The sequence below is a fragment of the Aquila chrysaetos genome, chromosome 22 (genome assembly GCF_900496995.4).
Source record: "Aquila chrysaetos chrysaetos chromosome 22, bAquChr1.4, whole genome shotgun sequence".
Taxonomy (NCBI): domain Eukaryota; kingdom Metazoa; phylum Chordata; class Aves; order Accipitriformes; family Accipitridae; genus Aquila; species Aquila chrysaetos.
The window spans coordinates 16920900-16941747 of record NC_044025.1 but is presented as its reverse complement, the minus strand read 5'-3'; the positions used below and the strand labels follow the sequence as shown (position 1 = coordinate 16941747).

Genomic DNA, 20848 nt, shown 5'->3' with positions numbered 1-20848 from the left:
CTAATCTTTGTTGCAGTAATGGGTTTGATTTTTACTTTTCTTTTAAAGCTAAAAATCTGACAATTTTTTTTTCTTGTAGTAAATGTATTTGAACAAATGGGAACCAGAAATGGAATCAAACCAAGTAACTAAGAGAAGACATAAACAGATGTTACTGGTGACCTGTTCAGATTTTTTTCTAACAAGGGATGCAGCTATTCCTGCAGGGACTATAATATGCTGCTCCCTGCTGGCTGTCCTTGAAAAGAAAAACTTGCTGTAAAGTTAGAAGTCTATAAGGCTTTTCTGGGGTTAAGTGGAAATCTTGAGTATACAAAAGATGAATCAGACTTCAAATCTGATAGTTGACGTGACAACTTTACAGCTAGAGTCTGTAACCTAATGCCCAACTTACTTGCAAATAAAAAAAAAATTGAAGACCACTGAAACATATGAGTACAGTATTTAAAAGTATTACTGTCTCAAGATTTAAAATTGAAATGCTTTCTTGCATATTTTTACTCGTTTTCTTATGAAAGAAGGGGTAGCAGAATATTGTTCTAGCAAACAGTTTTGCCCACCAACAGGGAATTTGCATAGTATCAGGACCATACTGCTGCAGTACTTCTGGCTAGTGTCTTAGCAATAGTTTGTCAGCTGGCTGTTATTTTGCTGTTTTTTGGAAGTAGGTTCTCAGGTAATGCTTCCTTGACAGGTGATGTGGCCTTAAGCAGAAATAGAGGATACTGGTACTTAAATGCAGAGCTGGCTTTCCCTTTCTTCTTTGCATGAAAAGTTTGTGATACAAAGAACATGTAATTGCCTGGTGAAAGCAAGGGCTTGTACACAAGGTTGTTGCTTATGGCTGTAACGTACTCTTAATTTACTAATCCTATTTGGATATTTCTTGAGGACAGAATATTTTGTAAGAACCTGTTTGGGAGTCATGGCCCTCAGTTGTCTGTTCCTCATGCATTTGATGTTATGAATTGGGACTGAAGTTTTTGACTTAATCTGGTCACTGAGACCATTTGTTAAATATAGTGCTACTAGGGACCTTGTTATGAAACTGGCTACTGAAACTGGTCAGAGGAGCCTGGGAAAGACTGGGTGTACTGGCAGCTAGAATGGCATTTGCATCAGTAGAGGCAGATTTAAAAAAAAATAATAACAGAACCCATTGGCTCATCTTAATTTGCAAAAGTTATAACCTGAAAGAGCATGAGTTTAGAAAATGTAGTTTATAGTAGCTACTAGAAATATATTCCTTTATAATAAGTTTTATATATGCTGTTTTAAATAAAAGCCAATTCCACACTTCTGCCAGAGTTGAAACAAGCTCTTGTAAAATTTATTTCTCCTAAAGCTTTTACTAATAACAAGATAACCGAAAATAACAAAATCAAAGGTAACTTATCTGGTCTGAGACATGCTAGGATGATGATTAAATGTGCATTATTACAGTAGAATAATGTTTCTTAGTAGTAGATCTTGAACATTGTTTGAAACCTATGGAAAGAAAATAATGTTATGGTTTTTTTGTAAAAGCATCATTAAAAGGAATTTTCGCTTACATTATATGTAAGTGTCATACTAGTACTGTACTTAGTAAGAGGCTTTTTGCATTCTTGGTTTCCTGTAGAAAATAAAAGGTATTTTTCTTGCTTAGTTTAGACTGCAGACAAGCACATTAAGTCATTAGGCCTCTAAGTTAAACTGGCACTGTTGAGTAACCTTTCTGTTCTCAAGAAGTAAGTAGTACAAACAGCTGTATGTCTTTCCATTAACTTGCTAAATAAAATATTAACACATTTTTCTTGTGCCTGCTATACTAATATTGCACTGAACTAAAAGCATGTTTCTCAGGGCCTTAGCACTGAATCTAGTGTGGTGGTTGAGGCCACCAGTGATTACATTGATTACAGTGATTACATTAGGTACATTCCTGTATAGGTACCTAGAGTTTAACTGGGCACTTGGTTAAAAAACACTTGGTTGTCTTTTAGAGTAGGCTGAAGAAGTACTAAGTGTACCAAAGGGTGCTGTTAGTGAGGTGTTAACTGTAAGTGTGCGCTGTGCTTGTGAGCATGTGGCAGTGAGTTGCAGCTCTCTGTAAGCAAGCTATAGAGGGGGCCTCAACAGATAGTAAGATTGAAAAGGCTTGGGAGACTTAACAGGACTCAGTCTGACTGATGCCCACAAATGCCTGAGTATAGGGGTAAACTGATGCTCAAGTGTGAGATAACAGCCATGAACCTGAAATGATCCTACAAAGTAGTCAAAAGTGCTCAAGAGAACAGAAGGCAATACTAATTCAAAGTCAGTCGTTAAGTAAAAGTACTGTTTATAGCTCGTCATAAAGCTGTTAGCCTAAGTGGAGGTTCCCAAATTGTGGCATGCAGAATGTATGGTGCTCCTGCCTTTAAGGGCAGTTAAGGGGAGACTTGCTGAGAAGTGGTTAGGCAGCTGGAACAGCTTCTGTCTAGAGACTTAAGGCACTGAGCAGCTAGCATAACAGCTATGGTTTTTTATCTTGATGTGCATGTCATTTGCATACTCAGAGTTACACCCAGTCACTCTTAAAGCTTCCCAGACAAGCATAGCATGCTCTAGTTACTGGTAGGCATTTCTGGGACATGTTGGACCTAGCTTACAAACAAATGAATACATATAGTGTTACTAAAAGTGTCAGACTCTGATAGAAGGTAGCTGTGAATGGCAGATGTACACAAGTCTGGTCCGTCATGCTTCTAGATTGCCAGAAATTCCTGCAAACTAACTTCAAGTAAAAGCATCTCTGAGGAAGCTTGGTCCTCAGACCATTGACAAGATGCTTGTGAAGTTATGTTTAGGGACCACGGCTTTTAAATAGTAAAGGGTAAATATAGATAAATACCTGCTCAGATAGAACAAGTGGATGTTTTCTATTGGTTCAGACATTCCTTTTCCATGTCTGGAGAGAGAATAAGCAACAATTTAGCAAACTGACGACTTAGTGCAAAAACTTGTCTCAAACTTGGTTAACACTGAGCATGCAGAAATTGTATAAAAAGCTAAGTGGCAAATGCACACAGATTATGGCTTTCAAGAATGAAATTTGGACAGCTTTTACCAGTTGCCCTTGTTCAGATAGGTAAACACTTCAACCTCTGCCACAGCAAAGCTATTTTGAAAGGCATATGCATCTGTGGAGTAAATAGTTCTGTTAGAGAACTTTAAAACAATAATTTAGAAGTGAAGGCTAAGCTTGCATTTCCTGTGTGCTGAGCATCTGCCATCTTGGCTCTGTTTTAGCACTTCTGAAAAGCAGGCTCAGAATTGACAGCAACCCTCTGTAAGGCAGTTTTGACCTGTATTACCTGTTAGTAGCTTGTCAATTGTGTCCACAACAAATTTTGCATCCTCCATGTTGAAGCACATTGGGGGCTTGAATTTAAGCACATTTCTTCCTGGCCCATCTGTACTCAGTAGAATATATTCTTCCTTAAGTCTGGAAAGAGCAATAACAAAGAATTATGTTTACCTTTGCATGTATTTCAGAAAAACTTACAAGCATCAGCATGCAGGCTGTGCAGACAATGCCTTTGTACACAGACTGGTTTCTTTTTCTGCCAGTTAGCTATATGTTAACGACTATTGAGTGGCAAGGTTACTTTGTAATTGTGTGCTTGCTCGTACCTTGTTATTAGATGCTCTGCTTCTTCTGTGGCTGGGGTCCTTTGTGCTTGATCCTTGATTAAATCCACTCCAATGAATAAGCCAGAACCCCTTTAAAAGAAATAAAAATAGTCAGTCTGTGTCAGAGGAAGGAACTGCAAGTGAACTAAAAACATTGAGAAAGGTTTTTGTGAGACCAAACCTTTACTGCATGAGAATTACTTGATGTTTGGCTAGTGGTAGAAAAGGTATTGCTGTTCTGAAGAAACGTAGTAATACAGTATAAACTATGGCAGTGCAGGATGTGATGTTAAGCATATTTTCCATCCAGCTCATTAATGCTGTTCTTCGTGCACTTGAAGTAACAGTTCAAACAGGAAAGTGAATTCCTTTAGTAACTAATAAATCAATAAAGCAGTACTGGCCTAGAGTGGCAAATAAGCTCAAGTTTGTTTTGATCTAATGTACAGCAGGCTGTTGATTTTTTTGCTGAAAACACAGATTTAATGAATTTCTTAAAACCACATCGGTTGGACTGAGTTGTTTGACTGACTGAACCAAACAACAAGCAGCTAAAAATGTAAATAAGGCACTAATACCTGACATCACCAATGATGGGATGCTTGATTTTCTGCTCCTTCAGGAGCTTCATCAAGAAGTTGCCTACTTCTGTGGCATGAGCCTGAAGGTGTTCTTTCTCAATCACATCCAACACAGCTAATCCAATCGCACATGAGACAGGGTTTCCTCCAAACTGAGTTCAGGAAAGGAACACACATAGCCATGGAAAGGGAAGAAAGATGCAATCATGTGACTGAAAGTACAGCCTCAGTGATAAAATGAGCATACTGCCATTTTTATCAGATGGAGCCAGTAAACATAAAGTTATGTACTAGAAAGATATAAATACTATAAACAGTAACAGTGGGAATGATAAAGATTAATAAAAATGCTGCATGATTATCTAATTTTAATACTTAAGACTCCTGTAGAGAAGGAGAGTTTGGGAAACTTTTTACTTACTGTATTAAAATACTCTACTCCTGTGGATGCAAATGCTTCTGCAATTTCTTTTGTTGTTGCTACACAGGCAATAGGGTGCCCATTTCCTATTGGTTTCCCCATAGTGACAATATCAGGTATAAAATCTTCTCCCTGAAGCTGGAATGCCCAAAAGTGCTTGCCAACCCTGCCAAAGCCAACTTGAATTTCATCAGCAATAAATACACCTCCTGCCTTGCGCACATGCCTGTAACATAACAGATTTTATTGTCTCTTAAAAGGAAATGGAACATAATATTTACATAATGTTTAAGAGCATGCAGAAAGCATTACTTTGCAAATTTCCAGGAAACAAAATTGTACAGGCCTATATTTACTCTGTATCGTGTTTAAAAGCAGGTCTTTGCCATACTAAGTTTACATTCTAACATGAAGGCGCAGGCCGTGTCCTGCCTATCAAGCTGTATGCTACAGCAGGCAGAGAAATTCTCTATCATCTGTATTTAGCAAGTACATTAAATTAAAAAAGTTAAGATAATGAGTGACCACTTACTCTGCAACCTTCTGAAAATAGCCTGCTGGTGGAATGATTTGACCACCCACGCTTGGCAGAGATTCAACAAAAAATGCAGCAATCTGAAACATATGTAGCATGTAGTCTTTGAACACAATACAGAAAGTTGTGGAAATTGTGTTAACAATTAGCAAGTTCTTTGTCATTAGATGGTTCTTGCATTGCTATGTGATCTTTTCTTTTTGACAAGTCCATACCACTTAGCTCAGTAATCCTGAATGGCATTGACAGTCAGCTATGCTTATTTCTAAGGCAAGACAAAGGAAATAAATAACTTTTTACCTTTCTGCCTCTCTTATGTGCTTGCTCAATAATATTTTTCACTTCATTAGCATAGGCTGTTACTGAATCTTCATGGTCTTCCCTATAAAGTCCTCTGTATGTGTCTGGAACAGGAGCCTATGCAAAGGAACAGTTTCTTATATTCAGTGTATCATAAATAAGACTGTTAAATTGACAAGTAGTTGATAGTTATAGGCTGAAGTACATACCACGTGGACCCATTCCTTTTGTCCTTCTAGATTTCTGAATTTATATGGGCTTATGTCAATCAAGGATGTCAGATGTCCATGGTAAGCACTTAAAAAACAATTAGCAGAACTAAACAGTAATTTCCTCAGTATCAAGAGTTCTTTAGGATTAGCATTACTGATAGCTAAAGAGTAGCTAGCCTCTCTCACCTAGTGGGAATACAGTCACTTAAGCTGAGAACAGCTCTGCAGTTTCTATCAATGAGCTTAGTACTATTTGGATTTTTTTCCATATCTGAATATAAGGGATGCAGAGGGACAGTACTCAGTCACTGGTTTGCCTGGAGCAGTGACTAGAATCACAGCAGTGTAAGTCATGAGCAGTATTACAAGATTGCAGAACAACTGGAAGAGGCATGTCTGGCCTACTTCTGAATATCCTCCAACAATGGAGTTTCCAGTCTCTCTGGGCATCCTCTTCTAATATTGACCACCTTCATGGTAGAAGAGTTTTTCCCTATGTCTCATCAGAATTCCTCAGGTTTCAGCTTATGTCTGTTGCCTTTCTTCCTGTCACCATACATCTTCAGGCCTGGTTCCATCTTTTCTGCTCCTTCCCATTGGACAGTTGTAGTTACAGTAAGATCTCCCTCTAGCAGTCTCTTACAGCTGAACAAATCCAATTTTCTTAACCTATCAAGCCTGTGGCTCCCTAGCCATTGTGGCAGGCCACTGATGGCCTCCTTCCAGTAAGTATGTCAAAGTCTGTCATGTACTGAGAGCCCAACCTGGACACAGTTCTCTGGGCTGCTCTCAAAATACTGAACAGAGGGAAAAATTACTTCCCTCAACTTCCTGGTTACAGTCGTTCTACTACAACAGGTTTTCAGAAATGCTCTGACCACAGACCAAAACTGAGCTTTGTACCCCGCAGTAGATAAAATTGCCAATGTACTTACTGGTCTAAAACTATAACATCCTCATGTTTTGTATACTGTCGTGCCAATCTTAGGGCAAGATCGTTCGCTTCAGATCTACAATTGAAAAATTTGATAAGTGTTTCATTGTGGTTGTCTTGAGTTTTGAAATTCTAACCTCCCTTGCAATGCCGTTCGTGTCTGTGAGAAAGAGACATAACTCAATGCATGTTACTCACAGATCCCTTAGTAATCAACACTTGTTAGGGTAGGACTGTTCACCAGAACAGAATCCATCTTAAAAAGCTAGAGTACAGAAACTACTTTGGAAACAGTGCTTTTTTTTTTTTTTTTTTTTTAGCTGTAGTTTGCTTGGGAATATGCCCCCCCCCCCCCCCAATATACATTGTTACATTTAATCTTGATAATAGAAGTAATTCCCAGTTCAGAAGTCAGACCAGAAACTTGATACAGTAAATATTTACGTTAATGTTTTGTGGTCCAGGGCCCTATAAATAGAATAAAACCCTTCTTAAATAAAGCACTGCTTTAGTTTCGTGATTGAGAGCTTGCTAAATGTGAACTTCAGAGTCACTGAAGTTCTAAAAAGGACCACAGTTTCTTCAAAAACCCCAAACCATGTTTTTTGTCAGTATTTAGTGATCCACGCCAGATCATGCAATTGGCTGCTGATAAAGTATTGTACTCGTCTGTACATACCTAGTGAAAGCACAGCATCAATTCTAATATACCCGACTTACTTACCCAGAATTCAAAAAATAAAAGATGCATAACTTCTCAGGTAGTGTTTTTGAAAGTCTCTCTGCATAATCGACCAAATTGTCGTGAAGGTAACGAGAATTTGTATTTAATAATTGATTTTGTTCATGGGCTGCTTTTACTATATCAGGGTGACAATGTCCAACTGCAAGAGAGTGTGGAGAGTGGTTTGAGAGTTCTTCCATATAACCCATGGTGTTCATTCACATAATAACTTTTATATTTCTCTTATAGTACAGAGGTATTATCACTGATGATTGTATTTAATCAGTGGGGCATTAATGATATTGTCAGTGGAAGACAATGCATGTCAGTAAACCCTGTAAGCTTTCTCTAAAAACTTCCCCCAGCCCCAAAAGTTTGAAGTTGCCTGCTACTGTACTTTAAGGTTTGTAGTTAATACTGGAAATTGATACTTTAAAACCAGTAGTATCTAATTTGATATTTGGATTTAGATATTTACATAATTTAGGGGCTTGGGAACGTGCAGGTAAGCTTTTCCATCAAAGAATTACTAGCCCTGCTGGGGTGTTAGTGACAGCACTGACCAGTTAGATTTCAAATACTGTAAGAAAGCAGCAGCTACTTCATAATAGACAATTAAGGCACTACACTCAATGGTGGGCCTGTGACTGTATGCTTAGCAGTAACTTTTACAAACACAACAAAACGTTAAGCCATTTGTTAGTTTTACAGTTAGGTGCTTTACTTGAGCTTTCATGGAAAAAAAACCCCTGCATTTTAGACCAGTATGTTTCTAGGAAGACAGAACAGGGAGCGAGTCTGGAAAGCACATTCACGCACACAGAAATTCAAACATGAACCATAATTTTGCAAACTGTAGGCTCGAGAAAGTTTTCTTCCACTTTTCCACTTAAACAATCCCTCCCTCGACACAATGCAACAGTGGTAAAAGTACTGATTGTTCCTTGTTCTGCTTAGAAAAACATGGTATCAAATAACATAACTTACCATGAGCAACGTTGTTTATGCAGTCAAGGTATCGTCTTCCATTCTCATCGTACATATACTGGCCTTTTGCCTTTACGATCTTCACTGGATCATTAGAAAAAAACAGCTTGCAAGAAGAGCTATGGCAAGCATCAGAAAGCGAAATATATCTTAGTGAATTCTAAAAGTTGCATAGTTTATTCTGCTGGTAATATTTTCAGTTAAGTGAGTTAATCAAGTGAAAGACATTTCCCCAGTTGCCGGCACATGGCATCATCCTACTTCTGGCCCCTAAAACAAAGCTTGGGATGGGGAAGAGAACAGGCCTTGTGCTCTAAATCAAGTCAAGTTTTGTAAGACTTGCAGGGAAAAAACAAGCTTCAGAACTGAAAATCCTTCACTGGTAATCTAGCCACTGCATATGGATAGGACTTACCACTATAATTTCATCCAGTCTTAACTGCAGTTCCTTATTGTCTATGCTGCCTGCTCTTCCTGTTCTTGAAACCCTCTCTGGTGTCTCTTACCTCGTGATTGTTTTCATTATATTCTTGCTATTCTCGCTAAGGTCCTGATTTTCCAGATGGTATGGTGTGGGTGATGGTTACATCTGTAAAAAGCTTCACTAACCTTGAAACCTTGAGTGATTTTATAAGGCTGGGTCTACTTAAGCATGTTTGTTTTGTTTCATTTTTTAAATAAATTGCCAAACAAGTAAAATTGAAACACATGTCTGCCTAAGTAGGAGTTGCAGAGATTTGACTCTGAAGGGCAATGCCAAACTTTTATGCTTCATTTAGTAAAAGACTGCTTATACAAAAATAAAACAGTTTGATCGTAAATACAAAGTCATTGTCAAATGAGCAACAAAAGACAACGATAAAATGACAAACTGCTTCACTATCCCTCCCCTATAGAAATCCTATACTTTCTGTGTGAGCTAGCAGTAGAATGGTAAAACAGTCAGTTTTTTTTCTAAGCTTATCCTGACTGTTTAACAGATGCTAAGAAAGCATGTACAGAGGCTGGGTCTTTGTTCCCAGTGGCAGGGCAAATCAGTTAGTTACAAAAAGATTAATACATAGGGTGCTATTCTTCAGATTTGTGTAACTGGCACAGTTAACATTCCAGCATTTACTTTCAGCCCAACTTCTGGATTCATAAAATGTATAAAGATTAAAGTAGCCTTGTTTTTTTATATATATATATATATATATAAGGGACAATATGAAAGCATTCTGACAGTTAAATGTAACAGTTTGGCTACCATTCCTGATAGCAGTCTACAGAACTAAGTTTTTTGGGGGTCAGTTGAAGCAACACAAGCAATGGAAATTTGGAACCGAGTCTCATGCTTAATTCTATCAAACTAGGCAGACATATGTTGTTAATTTTATCACGTTTTGGGTGTAAGAAGAAGTTTTCTGAAAGACAGGCTATACTACTAGGTCTGCCAGAACCTCTGCCTAGCCCAGCATCGCCTGGCAGTGCCACTGCCGAGCCTCCGGCAGTTCTGCAGGTGGGTTAGCCCAGCTGCACCTCGTGCTCTCGGCTGAGCTGATGGGAAATGCTTTCTAAGCAGTTTAAAGTTTAAACAGGCATGCCAGATATCATACAGCTTTTATACTTCAGTTTCGTAAACCCCCCCTCCTTCAGAAATGCTAGTTACTGCTAATTACACCAGTAAAAATCGGGCTTTGTACCCTAACAGCGCCGACTTTCCCGGCGACGTTGCTGGTTTCGACTTACCATGCTGGCCAGGCAGGGACCTGCTTGACTTCACCCCCGGCGACAACCGCGACGGGTGTCCGAGGGCCGGGCTCGGAGCGGCCAGAACCCGCCGCTGCCGACGGGCAGCGGGGCCCGCTCCCAGCCCGGGGCCCTACAAGCCACGTCAGGCGCCCCGCGGCGGGAGGGGCAGCCCGGCGGTAGCGCTCTCCCGGCCCGAGGGGCGGCGGCACTTCCCCCCCCCCCCATGGCACTTACTTACCCGATGAGCTGCCGCCGCAGGGCCAGGGTCTCCTGCCGGGAGCGCTGCGCCGGCCTCATGGCCGCTCTCGCCGCCTCGGAAGGACCCGGGGCCGGGAGGGGCGGACCGGGGAAGGGAAGGGAAGGGAGGGGAGGGGAGGGGCCCGCCCCGCCCCGCCCACCCGGCCCTGCGGCGCCCCCTGCAGGCCGCGCCGAGCTGCCGGCGCAGCGCTGCCCCCGGGAGAGGCGGTGCCGCCTTCGGTCGGGGCGCGGGGGGGGAGCGGTGCGAGAGCCGTACCGGTTACCGCTGCGGGACGAAGGGCCGGGCCGTGACACATATAGCAGAAGGTGGGCAAGGACACGGGCCTCGCACGCGTGTCTGCTCCAGCGGTAACCCTGCACCGACCGACCAGCCTCTCCCAGATAACATCCGAAACGCAGCTCTAGGGAAGCTGGTTTCACAAGGAGTAGAACAGGAACTCCACCGTGCTTTCAGGCTCCTCCGGCTGCGAGGCTGGACTCTTCGCTTACAGCATCCGGAGTGGTGACTTCAGCTCCGAGGTCGCGTAGCACGAATGGGGGAGAGGCTGCATCCACCGGGGTCCTGCAAGGCTGGTGGCAGCTCACGCGCAAGCTGTACCTCGTGGGGCTGCACCACTGGTGGCGGCATACGGCCCCAGATCCCACTCGGTTATCAGGCGCCTCGGAGGTAGTAACATGTTTTTGAGGGCTCTTCAGGTCATTAGTAGAGCTATATCATAACATTCTCTCTTTTGAAGTACTTGCACATCAAGGAGGTTTCTTTTACAGTTGAAAATAATTTGAGGTGGTAGCCTAGGTGTTACAACTGTATGAATTGTTCAACACATACTTCGTTATTTAAGCAAAAGCAAAACCAAACCATTTATATCGTTGTACTCTTGTGTTTGGTCAGTGCCAGATAGGTAGACCTGACCGACTAGTTAAGAGCCAATCCTAGCATAGGCAATAGTTAGGATTAAAAGAGGAAATGCTGTCATCAGATTACAACGGTCATTCCTCCGTTCCTGTTTGTTTGATTGGAATTACTTAGAAGAAAATAGGAGGATAAAGAACCAAAAAGGATGTTCTGGGATGGGTTGAGTCCTCTGCCACTGCGGGTGTTGTATACTGTAACTGATAAGTTCATACACTTACCAAGCTTCATTCTAAAAGATGGTAGATTTTTCTTCCTTCCAAGTACATCTTCACAGTCTTTTGTTTTAAACTGACAACATCTGTTAAGAAGACTCTAGAAAATGGAGCAGACCCTTTTAAAACTACACACTTCACAGACTTTGTTGGCGACTGGCTATAGCCACCAATAATTATCTCTAGTTGCAGTTATTTGATAAACAGAGAAGCAATTTAAATTTTGTGTAACATGGAGAATCCAAAACCAAATTGCTATGCACTTAGAGTTAGATTGAACTTAGGAAGTCAAACTCAGTTGTTGCACAGAAGTCAGGTTTTAAGTAACAAAAGACAGTGGAGGAAAAGTTAATAATGGCTGTTAATCTTTATTTGAACTCTTGTCTGGTTAAGATATTTAGTAGCTATTTATAATAACAACCTGAACATTTACAGTTTGGAAAGTTAATTCTTGGTTACAAATGCAGAGTTCATTATACATATTCACACAGTTGTAAAAGCAATCTGTACAGAGAGACCATTTTTTAAAATCTAGTCTTTGCTTTTAGTACAGAAAGCACGAGAAAAAATATTTTTGGAGGTCTCAAGCTAACGTACTGTCCATTACAGCTTTAAACTAGAAATACATGATGCAGTACTAATTAATACCATTTAAACACATTAAAACAATGGTTAAGAAATACTGTTATTAATGCCTTCATTTTTAAAGTAATTGTTCCCCAAAGAACTGAGTAAATAGAATACTTTTCATGGCACATACACGATTAAAGACCACAAAGAGTTTGCAAATAGAGATGTTAAGTACGTTTTCTGTATTTTTAATATCTATATATATATATTTCTTTTTAAAGGTGATACATTTTACAGAGATTTAGTCAGCGTTGTATAGAATACCATGTAAATAAATTCAAAACAAAACTGATTTTTGCAAGGTGTCCAAACTGCACACACACGCGAATAGCCCTTTCTCCTCTGAACAGCCTTACCGGAGTGATGCAACCACTCTCATAAATAAGGGACACTTGCATAACATGGTAGAGGATTAAGCCCTATCAGCACAATTTCAAAACAAATATGGACAGACAAAGCACGCATTGCATGTATTTTTCTAAACTGTATACAAATAAGTGCGATTTTCATTTAGATTTTAAATACCAGCAGGTGTAGTTATTTTCTCAAATTATGGTGTTTCAGAAATGCTAGTGTACATGCCAGTTTAAAAATATTTCTGTCCGAAGTAATTTAATGCAACAGAGCAGGTGGCTTTCAGTTTTGACACTGGTATTTTGTGCTGAACATTCTTCACATTGAATATTTTTTATTAATTTTTAAGATACCAGAAAAAAGAACCCCAAATAGTAGCGCAAAAAGTTGCTACGTTAAGAAATTTTCTATAAAACTGCACTCCGTCTGTGAAACTAACCGGCAAACACAACAGGACTCCAACTCTCATTCTAGCTGATAGCAATATACTACCTCTTCTGCTTAATTTGGAAATTCAGTGGGTAACATGGGTGCTTTTGCTTTGCAAAACCAGGTCCTAATTTTTTAATGTAATTGCAGAAATGCAAGTTTGATATGCACCCACCTATACTTAACAACATCATGTAAAATGCACTTTTCAAAGTTAAGCATACAATACAATGTTTAACAGCATATAAAAAAGCAGCAAGTAGTATTAGTGTCATTTACAGATACTTAGGACATCTCCATTTTAAGGTTCTGTTCATTAATATCTACATTATATAAGAAACCACAAACACACACAAGCGAGCTGACTGTTCCATGAAACTGCGCAACTATGAGGCAACTTCTACCAGAACTTAGCGAACAGGGGTTGATTGTTGTCCTAAGACATAGGAAAACCGCAAATGTTAATAATGTATTTCTTATTCCACTCTGTTGTCAATAATGCCACTTCTTATGCATTGAAAACTCATGTTTCCCAGCTTTCCTGTGGTTTTCCCCCAGGCTCCCTACAGTAGTATAGAGTCATACAATCTATTAGGTCCTTCTTCCATTCATTTCTAAGTGACAGGTTTTCGGCACTTACTTTAGCTGCAGATTACACAATAGTTAGACATCCCTTTTGTTGTGCCATCTGATGGTACACAAGCATATGGAAAAGTTGCAGTAGTTCACCTGGGGACGTGAAAATACTAGAAGTAATTTTTAGCTTACAAACGTAAATGATAATCAACCAAGGAAAACAAAGTTTAGGAAATGGATTTTTTACTCACTGGTTTGCTTCAGTCTGCAATAGATTCCCCAAAGTGGAGCTGTGAAGTATTTCAAACTGTACTAATTACGGTCAGGTTCACTGCAGTGCCAGGGACACAATTAAAAGGCAGGTGACTCCAGTAAATGACAGTGAGACTAGACTAACTAGAGTGACCAGGTGTTTTCTTCCCCTCCTCCCCATCCCCTTCTTTTTCCTTTAAAAACAAAAAAAACCCAAACAAACAAAAAAAAAAATCACTATTGCAAAAGGGTCCCAGAAATATTCTTACATAAATGCTGTCCTGTAAGGTTGCTAATGTCAGTATATGCCACAGTGATTGCTTTGGCAAGCTAAAGTGTCTTAGGCCTCTGGAAATCTATCCAAATACTTCACCTCCCACGTGAAAATCTTCCTGGTTAAACAACTAGAAGGCTGGAAGTGCTACTAAGCATGTCAGCAGATATTTAACAGGTGGAACTTAGGAACTTAAAATGAAATAAGGCAGTACTGAGGTTTTACTCCACCCTCAGGTGGCTACTGAAGACACTCCTAGCTATGCTAGTGCAAGTTGGAACAAAACTCACTGATCTGAATTCAGCCAGATACCTGCAGTATTTGTCCAGGATAAGTGGTTTGGGGGCATTTACATTTTTATTATTTGTTGTTACCAATATTTTTGTGTATCTTAAATATAAATCTGTTGTCTGTAAAGAAAATAATTCAAAACTTCCATTCTCTGAAATTTAAAAATGGAAACTTGACGGGTAACCTACTACAAATAGATTTTATTTGTATAACGCTTTAAATTGTCTGGGCAACAATAGGACTAAAAAAAAAAAAAAAAACCCAAAAAACCCCCAAAAAAACAAAAGACCCGGGAATATGATGGTATTTCCCAAGAAAAAAGCACCAGATTTGGAAAAAAAGATTAAAGTTTCTATCTATGCGCTCCTGTTTTACAAATATCTATTCAAACCATATAGTCAATGCAAAGGGTGCGCCCATCCCTATGTCTGCTGTCAATTAAGGGACAGTGTCACGACATAAAATTTGTCCTACCATAAAATTGGTTCCTCTCTATTAAAAAAAGATCTCCTCTAGAGGGCAGCATTAAATCAGTATTCAATGACCAGGAAACCTAACCTGTAATGCTCCCTTTATAATACACACTAAATTTACAGGCTAATAAGGCACAGTTATATTGACCAAGGATCGTTATTTACCATTACGATAAAGCTGGAAATTTCTGGCATCTTAATATTTTAATTAAGCTATGCATTACAAATGGATGAGTTCTTTCATTCTGGCCCAAGAGTCCACTGTATTTGGCTGACTGCAAAACCATGTGCTACGTATAAAAAAATCACAGCTGAGCTGTGGGCTGGTGAGATAGTAAATACTGCAGACTGAAACCTTTGCTGGTGTAATCTAGTTCAGCACTATTACAGCCAACACGGTTGTGCTCAGTTACAGCAGCTGAAATGAGACACTGAGCTTGCATGTAGGGGGAAGAGGAGAAAGCAGCCAAACTAGAACACAGGCTTTCTAGCATGAAAGCCTTGGTCATCACAGACATGCTTCCTGGGTAGTGGGTTACTATAACAATCTTAAAACCACAGGTAATGACCTGTGTCATTCTCCATGGATTACTTTTCATCATTGCATAGGATGTCTTGAACTGCTGAAACCTCACACATGTTTTGCTGGTTTGCTTAAGGATTTCAAATGCTGAATTTATGAAATTACAGAAGACAAAAGCTCACCTAAATATTTTCATCTATTGGTTTCCTAAAAAGAAAACACATCAGAAAGTCTTTCATCGTTAGAAGAAACATTCTTATTTTTAAATACACAGGAGAAAAATCCATATGGAAATAAATTCATCACCATTATATATACAGCAAGTGTTAGAAGCAGTGTTTACAAGAAAGGTGACTCCCTCCATGACAATAAAACAAAGCACGTGGCAATGTCTTGATTTAAAACAAAAACAAATAAACAACCAACCAAAAAACCAAAACCTAAAATCCCAGTGCATTAAGGCTTGGAAACAGTTTCAGTTTGGAGTCAGACCGGGTTTTCTCTCCACTGGTTTCATAACTCAGAGAAATTATTCCTGAACTCTCTGGCCAAGCCCACAATTCAGCTGCAAAACTAATTAATCTCACCTGCCCCCATCAGCACAGGCCAAATCATCAGGTTCATACTCTAGCAAGGGGCCTCTCGAGCCGCCAGCAGGCTTTCAGCACTGAACTGCCGTTACAGACATGGGGGTTATTTGGCCATGTTCCCTCCTCCCCCAAAAATCCATTCCCACCAGAAGCTTTAGGGAGCGCTCCCCGCGCTTACGGTGGGGTGCAGCATCACCACTCGTGGAGCAGCAGGGGCCAGGACCGATGCAACCGCCACAGCCACAGCGAGCAGCAGCTCCAGCGTCGGTCACGTAACGCGTTTGCCGTGTCTCGTGGCAAGGTAGCCCTGCCTGCAGAGCTTTGTGGCTGAAAAACTTCGGAGGGGTTTCGAGTGAGTGCTTGTGCCCTTAGGACTCAGTTCGGGAACTTTGCTCCCAGAATTGATTAGGCTACAGTATGTTAGAGAGAGGACGTTGGTAGTAACTGGAAAGATAGTCATTAGCTACAATTTTAAATAGAACAAGCCTTAAAGAAAGCTACTTGTCCTCTGCTCCTGGGCAGCAGGCAGCTGTGGTTATCTTAACATAATGGAAATCACCATGCTTTCATGGTCAGTTAAATTAGACTAAGGAATTTTGTTTTGTAAACTAGAAAACAAAACATAAATTTGGCTGGCCTTCAGATTCCCCCACAATCAGTAACTTAAGTGTGTTATCCAAAATGTCTATTGATGAATCCATGAAGCTAACGTAATATTTTAGCGATCAAGATAAATCAATTGCTCAGTCTCAGACTGACCTACATTTTATAAGCATTAGCAGCCTCCCTGTCAATCATCTTTATTGCTACTGACATCTAGTGGTAACATTTAGCTGCATTTCTGAATTCCTGTAAAACAATCTTGCATTCTCTCAAACCAGAGGAAAAAAAAAAAAAAAAGAGAGAGAGGTTTCCTGGGGGAGAAATGCACTATGCTTTGTGAGAGGCTGAGATAATTACTGAGTTTTAAGCAAGACTGCCAGTACTACCTAAAAGTAAAATTTATCTTCATGAGCTATTTGCAAATTCAAAGTATTCAAAAAGACCCACATAAACGTTTTCATATGGAAGGAAAAAATACTCAACCGATCTGGCACGAATTTGCTGAGCAAAGCACATCTTTTTTTAACTCTTCCCAATAAGATCATGACTGCTCTGAAACAATTTATCATTTAACCACCTACTCTTCTAAATATGTGTGTGTGGAAAGCACATGGAAGTCTAAACAGATTTCCTCTTAGACTCTGAGCAATCGATACAAAAATCAGCAGTTCCTCTGATACAGTCTGTCGATCCACGTGATACGATCGACAAGGAACACTGAGTTCAGAATGCAAAGGCCAAATGCACTGATCTCAGCTGAGGATCGGGAAGGACTTCAAGCGCAGATCCCAGCCGCAGCCCCCCGCAGCAGCCTTGCCCGGGGAGCTCCGCTTTCCACAGGTCTCAGCTGAGCTTTGGCAACAGGAGGAGTTAGTAGAGTAGACGTACCACCAGCAGATCCTCGGACATCTACTGGTTAGTTCCTCGTAGCTGAAGCGGCACTAGGCGCTGTATGCAGCAGGATCCGTACCTGCTGGCATTTCCAATGGGAATGACAGCGGCAGAAGTCCAGAGAAGCTGCTGCACACAGGCTGCAGATCCGTACACGTGCAGTAAGTCAGACGTCCTGAACGTACCAGACTTGCTGCAGGTGCGTAGCTGGATCTCCTTTGTACGTGCTGGACTCACCGTATTTGGGGTGCAGAATAAACCAATGCAGAGAGAGCATTTACCTGGGAATTTTCAAAGGTGATCACTAAAAGGTCTGGCAGCTGAGGTGGTAGCGCTGATGGGTATGGATACCAGCCGCAGTCCTGTGCTTGGAAGATAATTCTAGCCTTCCTCCTTGAGTGGCATGGAAGCGCCGTGAGTGGTCAGGCTGTGCCTCGGGGACGGGGAAGAAAAATCCCGGTTTAGAGGTTTAGTCGATTCAAAATGGGCTCTCTTCCTCCGTTACAAACAAATGTCTTGGGTTCTGTGGCAGCAGAGGCTCTGTGTTGGGAGGGGGACGGCTGCCATGCAGAGCGATTAGAGCAATAGGTAAAGCACTATTCTGGTATTCTGTATCAATGTTTTGCAGGCCTGGCAGTGGTCACAGTTGATGCCTACAAGCACTGGATATTCCACAAGTTGAAGACGGAATACTGACTTGTTTACCTGAAGATAATAGGACTTCGGGGTATTTCCTCAGAGAAAATATAAATTTTAATATAATTTCATAAGCTTTGGAGGTTAGCTTGTCTTGTAGCTTCAGTGATATCAAACTTCTTCAAGTAGGAGCTAGATAGAAAGCTGTTTAGTTTTTGCCAGCGTATGTAAAACAAGACTTTTCTATCTGCATTGTAGATTGTTTGTGGACACTTCCAGATTCTTGTGCTTTCTGCAGTCATTCTGGGGACTGAACTCTCATTGATATCGATAGAGGTTCCATGAACAGGACACGTGCAGGAATTTGAGTGTAGAAGCCCACAGCGTGGTTTGGAGTAGTGAATTGCTTTTAGTTTGGAGATGACTGGGGGAGATGGGAAGAGCAACTGTACATTAAGGGAACAAATACAGATCTTCTTCCCGGTGACATCAATGAGAGATTTGCCTTCAACCTTCCACAGAAGAAGATTTTTAGCTTTAATTTGGGACAGTAAAGGGGTTTTTCAAAAGCACTAGAAGCCAGTGGGAGCTTGTTCAACTGCTCCTTATGCCTTTAAAAACCCCTACACCAAAAGTGATAGCTAACAACATGAAATGGAAGTAAATAAAATGCATTTTCATTGCTGTTTTGAGTTAAATAATTCTTGTTTCTTGATTTGTTAGTTGATCTGAATTTACATGGATTTAATCTATGTGGTGACCAAGAAAACGGTCAGTAACTGGTAAAGATGCAAAGTATAGCCACAAAGCAAACAATGTGTAGGTGTAGACCCTAAGCAGCTAACAAAGACAGGTAACAAAAGTTCACTGCCTACAGCCGTAAGTCTTTTGTGTCCACGTCTACCAAGCTAGATGGCTGTTGCAGCATTTGCCAGCAGATAACAAATGCTCCCAGCTGACTAAAAGGGTCAGCTCAAGGACACCTAGGACCCAGTCACAGATAAGAACTCACAGCCATCAGTCAATCATCACCCTGCCTGCGTGGAGCACTGAGCATGTTCCTACTGTTCTTCAGAATATCGGAGCAAGAGCTACCTTCGTGCTAGGTCAGCCTGTACGGGGCAGGTTGCCCCTGGATGGTCGCATCCCTCTCTCGAGTCCTCTCTGGCAGTAGCTGCCATAAGACATGCAGTGGAACAAGGGTCTAATAGAGGGTTTGGATCTACTCAGTGCTCAAAAAATGACTCCCTTCTGTATTCTCCAGGATCAAGGCCACAAAGGGCCCCGATATCATCTGGTTTGATATCGTGGTCAGGCTCTTAATTTCACCTAAGACTCTTACAAAGAGCCTAGCAACTTGCATTGGGCTAAAGTATTTCCTCCAGAAATGATCTGTTAAATCAAAAAGGCATTAAAGTGATGGGGATTACATCACTGGTCTGGTTAGGATTAACCAGTATCACCTTTAAAAATCCATGGCTTGCTTTATTTGATTTTGCATAGCTTCAGCTTCTACCCATTGGACGGATATTTGTACATCTTTCTCTGCTCAGTTTAAGAACTTGTTAATATAAAGTATCTCCTCCCTGTAAAGGAATCCAATTGCCTCTTGATCTTCATTGTAAGCTGAACAGACTTGGCTGTAAGCCATTTTCTTCCTCCCTGAAATCATTTTTTTATGGCTCTTTACTGCAGTGTCTCTGTTTTTTCCAACATCTTTAAAAATGTGAACAGCATAATAGGTGGCAATTTTTTAATTGATCTCATTTAATGCCATATGAAGATACCAAAATCATAATCCTCCTTTTATTCATTACCCTGCTCTGCATGGGATGTGCCCGAGATGAGATAATTTAAAGAAAGAGCGAAAAAAGGGAGAGAAGGAAGAGGACAAGAGGGGTGTGCAGAGTTACAGAGTTTACAATTAAAACCACGTAAACCAAGAAAAATCAAATGCAAATGAACCCCACAAACCAAGACAATTAAATACTCCAAACTCCTAAGTTTTGGGAAGCCCAACAGCAACATTATGTGCTCTGTTGTTTCAGAAAATACTTCAGCAGAGCCCTCCCTGTCCTGCAACTCTCTACACTGAAAGTATTACTCAGTTTTTGTGTTTTGAAATTCTGCAGTGGAGGTTTCTTGGGGAATTTGGATTCCACAGTAATAAAGCGCTTGCACATCTTCAGCCACAGACCCCAGAACAGGACCCAGAGGTGCTTCCTCTTGAGAAAAAAAAGCTTTTCTTGATAGTAGTGGAAATAACCACAGGTAGTCAAGGTTGTTCTGTTTAGCCAAAGGATTGCTATTTCCATCATATCAACAACAGGTAGCAATGAATGGAGCTTGGCTTTGTTTCCTCTGCAAGTGGCAAGTCCTTCTCTTGTTTGACCAGATGGTATACAGCAGCTTCTTTCATTTCTAGGGCTGCATCCTTTTTTTCTTCTTTGTTTTCAGCCAGTTTTTTTCACCCTTTTAATGTGCATGTGCAAGGCAAATACAGAGTTGAGAGCCAAGTTAGGACAGGGATTTCTCCCTCCTTCATGTGATAAGGCACACTAGGCAACACGCTGTCTCAGTACTGTTAGTTCGTGCAGCAACATTAGCAGTGAATACCGTTCATTCCCAGCTACTGTCATTGGTACCTTTATCAAATCTTGATGTTATCATGCGTATCTTACGGGTTTGGGAGCTTTACAGTATTTTCAAAGTCCATAAATGACAGAATCCAGTATAAAAAAAGGTCAATATATTACTGTTGAAAGTTTTTTTTTTTCCTTTTTTTATACAAAAATTAAAAAGATCAAAATATATCACATTATTTACATATTGTGCTTCATGCTTAGAGATCACTGAAA

General features: G+C 40.5%; 3 protein-coding genes across 9 annotated transcripts in view; 1 reads left to right on the top strand and 2 right to left on the bottom strand.

Annotated features, from left to right (window-relative positions):
- HNRNPAB (heterogeneous nuclear ribonucleoprotein A/B) overlaps positions 1–20848 on the top strand; it is a 31379-nt gene that overhangs the window by 8495 nt on the left and 2036 nt on the right. For 2 of the 5 annotated variants that reach the window (XM_029997847.2, XM_029997843.2), the window contains one exon: positions 17983–18674. The exons of 2 other annotated variants lie outside the window; for them this stretch is intronic. The gene's annotated coding sequence lies outside the window, so the exon portion shown is untranslated. Of the gene's footprint in view, positions 1–17303; positions 17379–17982; positions 18675–20848 lie in introns of those variants that run through there. One more of the 5 variants, XR_005931118.1, reaches the window with a different exon arrangement.
- On the bottom strand, positions 1304–10440 carry PHYKPL (5-phosphohydroxy-L-lysine phospho-lyase). Of its 2 annotated transcripts, none has more exons than XM_029997842.2 (13): positions 10321–10440; positions 8352–8470; positions 7365–7524; positions 6642–6716; positions 5704–5791; positions 5495–5611; positions 5192–5274; positions 4660–4885; positions 4236–4390; positions 3658–3747; positions 3339–3469; positions 2876–2932; positions 1304–1488 (listed from the first exon to the last, which is right to left on the bottom strand). In XM_029997842.2, exons 1-12 carry the CDS (start codon positions 10377–10379, stop codon positions 2904–2906), a joined length of 1332 nt encoding a protein of 443 aa, XP_029853702.1. In that variant the 5' UTR covers positions 10380–10440; the 3' UTR covers positions 1304–1488; positions 2876–2903. The 2 variants fall into 2 exon arrangements, with proteins under 2 accessions (XP_029853702.1, XP_040975248.1); XM_041119314.1 differs by lacking the exon at positions 10321–10440 and adding an exon at positions 10080–10244.
- Positions 11821–20848, bottom strand: part of COL23A1 (collagen type XXIII alpha 1 chain) — a 203122-nt gene continuing 194094 nt past the window's right edge. For both annotated transcript variants that reach the window (XM_041119310.1, XM_029997837.2), the window contains one exon: positions 11821–20842. In XM_041119310.1, coding sequence (XP_040975244.1) covers positions 20840–20842 — 3 coding nt within the window. In that variant the 3' untranslated portion in view covers positions 11821–20839. The remainder of the gene's footprint in view (positions 20843–20848) is intronic.

What these genes read in the sequence shown, in the direction of transcription:
- PHYKPL (XM_029997842.2), bottom strand. Translation starts at nt 10,379, where the DNA reads ATGAGGCCGGCGCAGCGCTCCCGGCAGGAGACCCTGGCCCTGCGGCGG. An exon ending in TATTTTCAGAAGGTTGCAGA is followed by an intron (nt 4,886 to 5,191) that starts GTAAGTGGTCAC and finishes GTTATGTTACAG; the next exon opens with GCATGTGCGCAAGGCAGGAG. An exon ending in AATTGACAAGCTACTAACAG is followed by an intron (nt 2,933 to 3,338) that starts GTAATACAGGTC and finishes TTCTCTCTCCAG; the next exon opens with ACATGGAAAAGGAATGTCTG.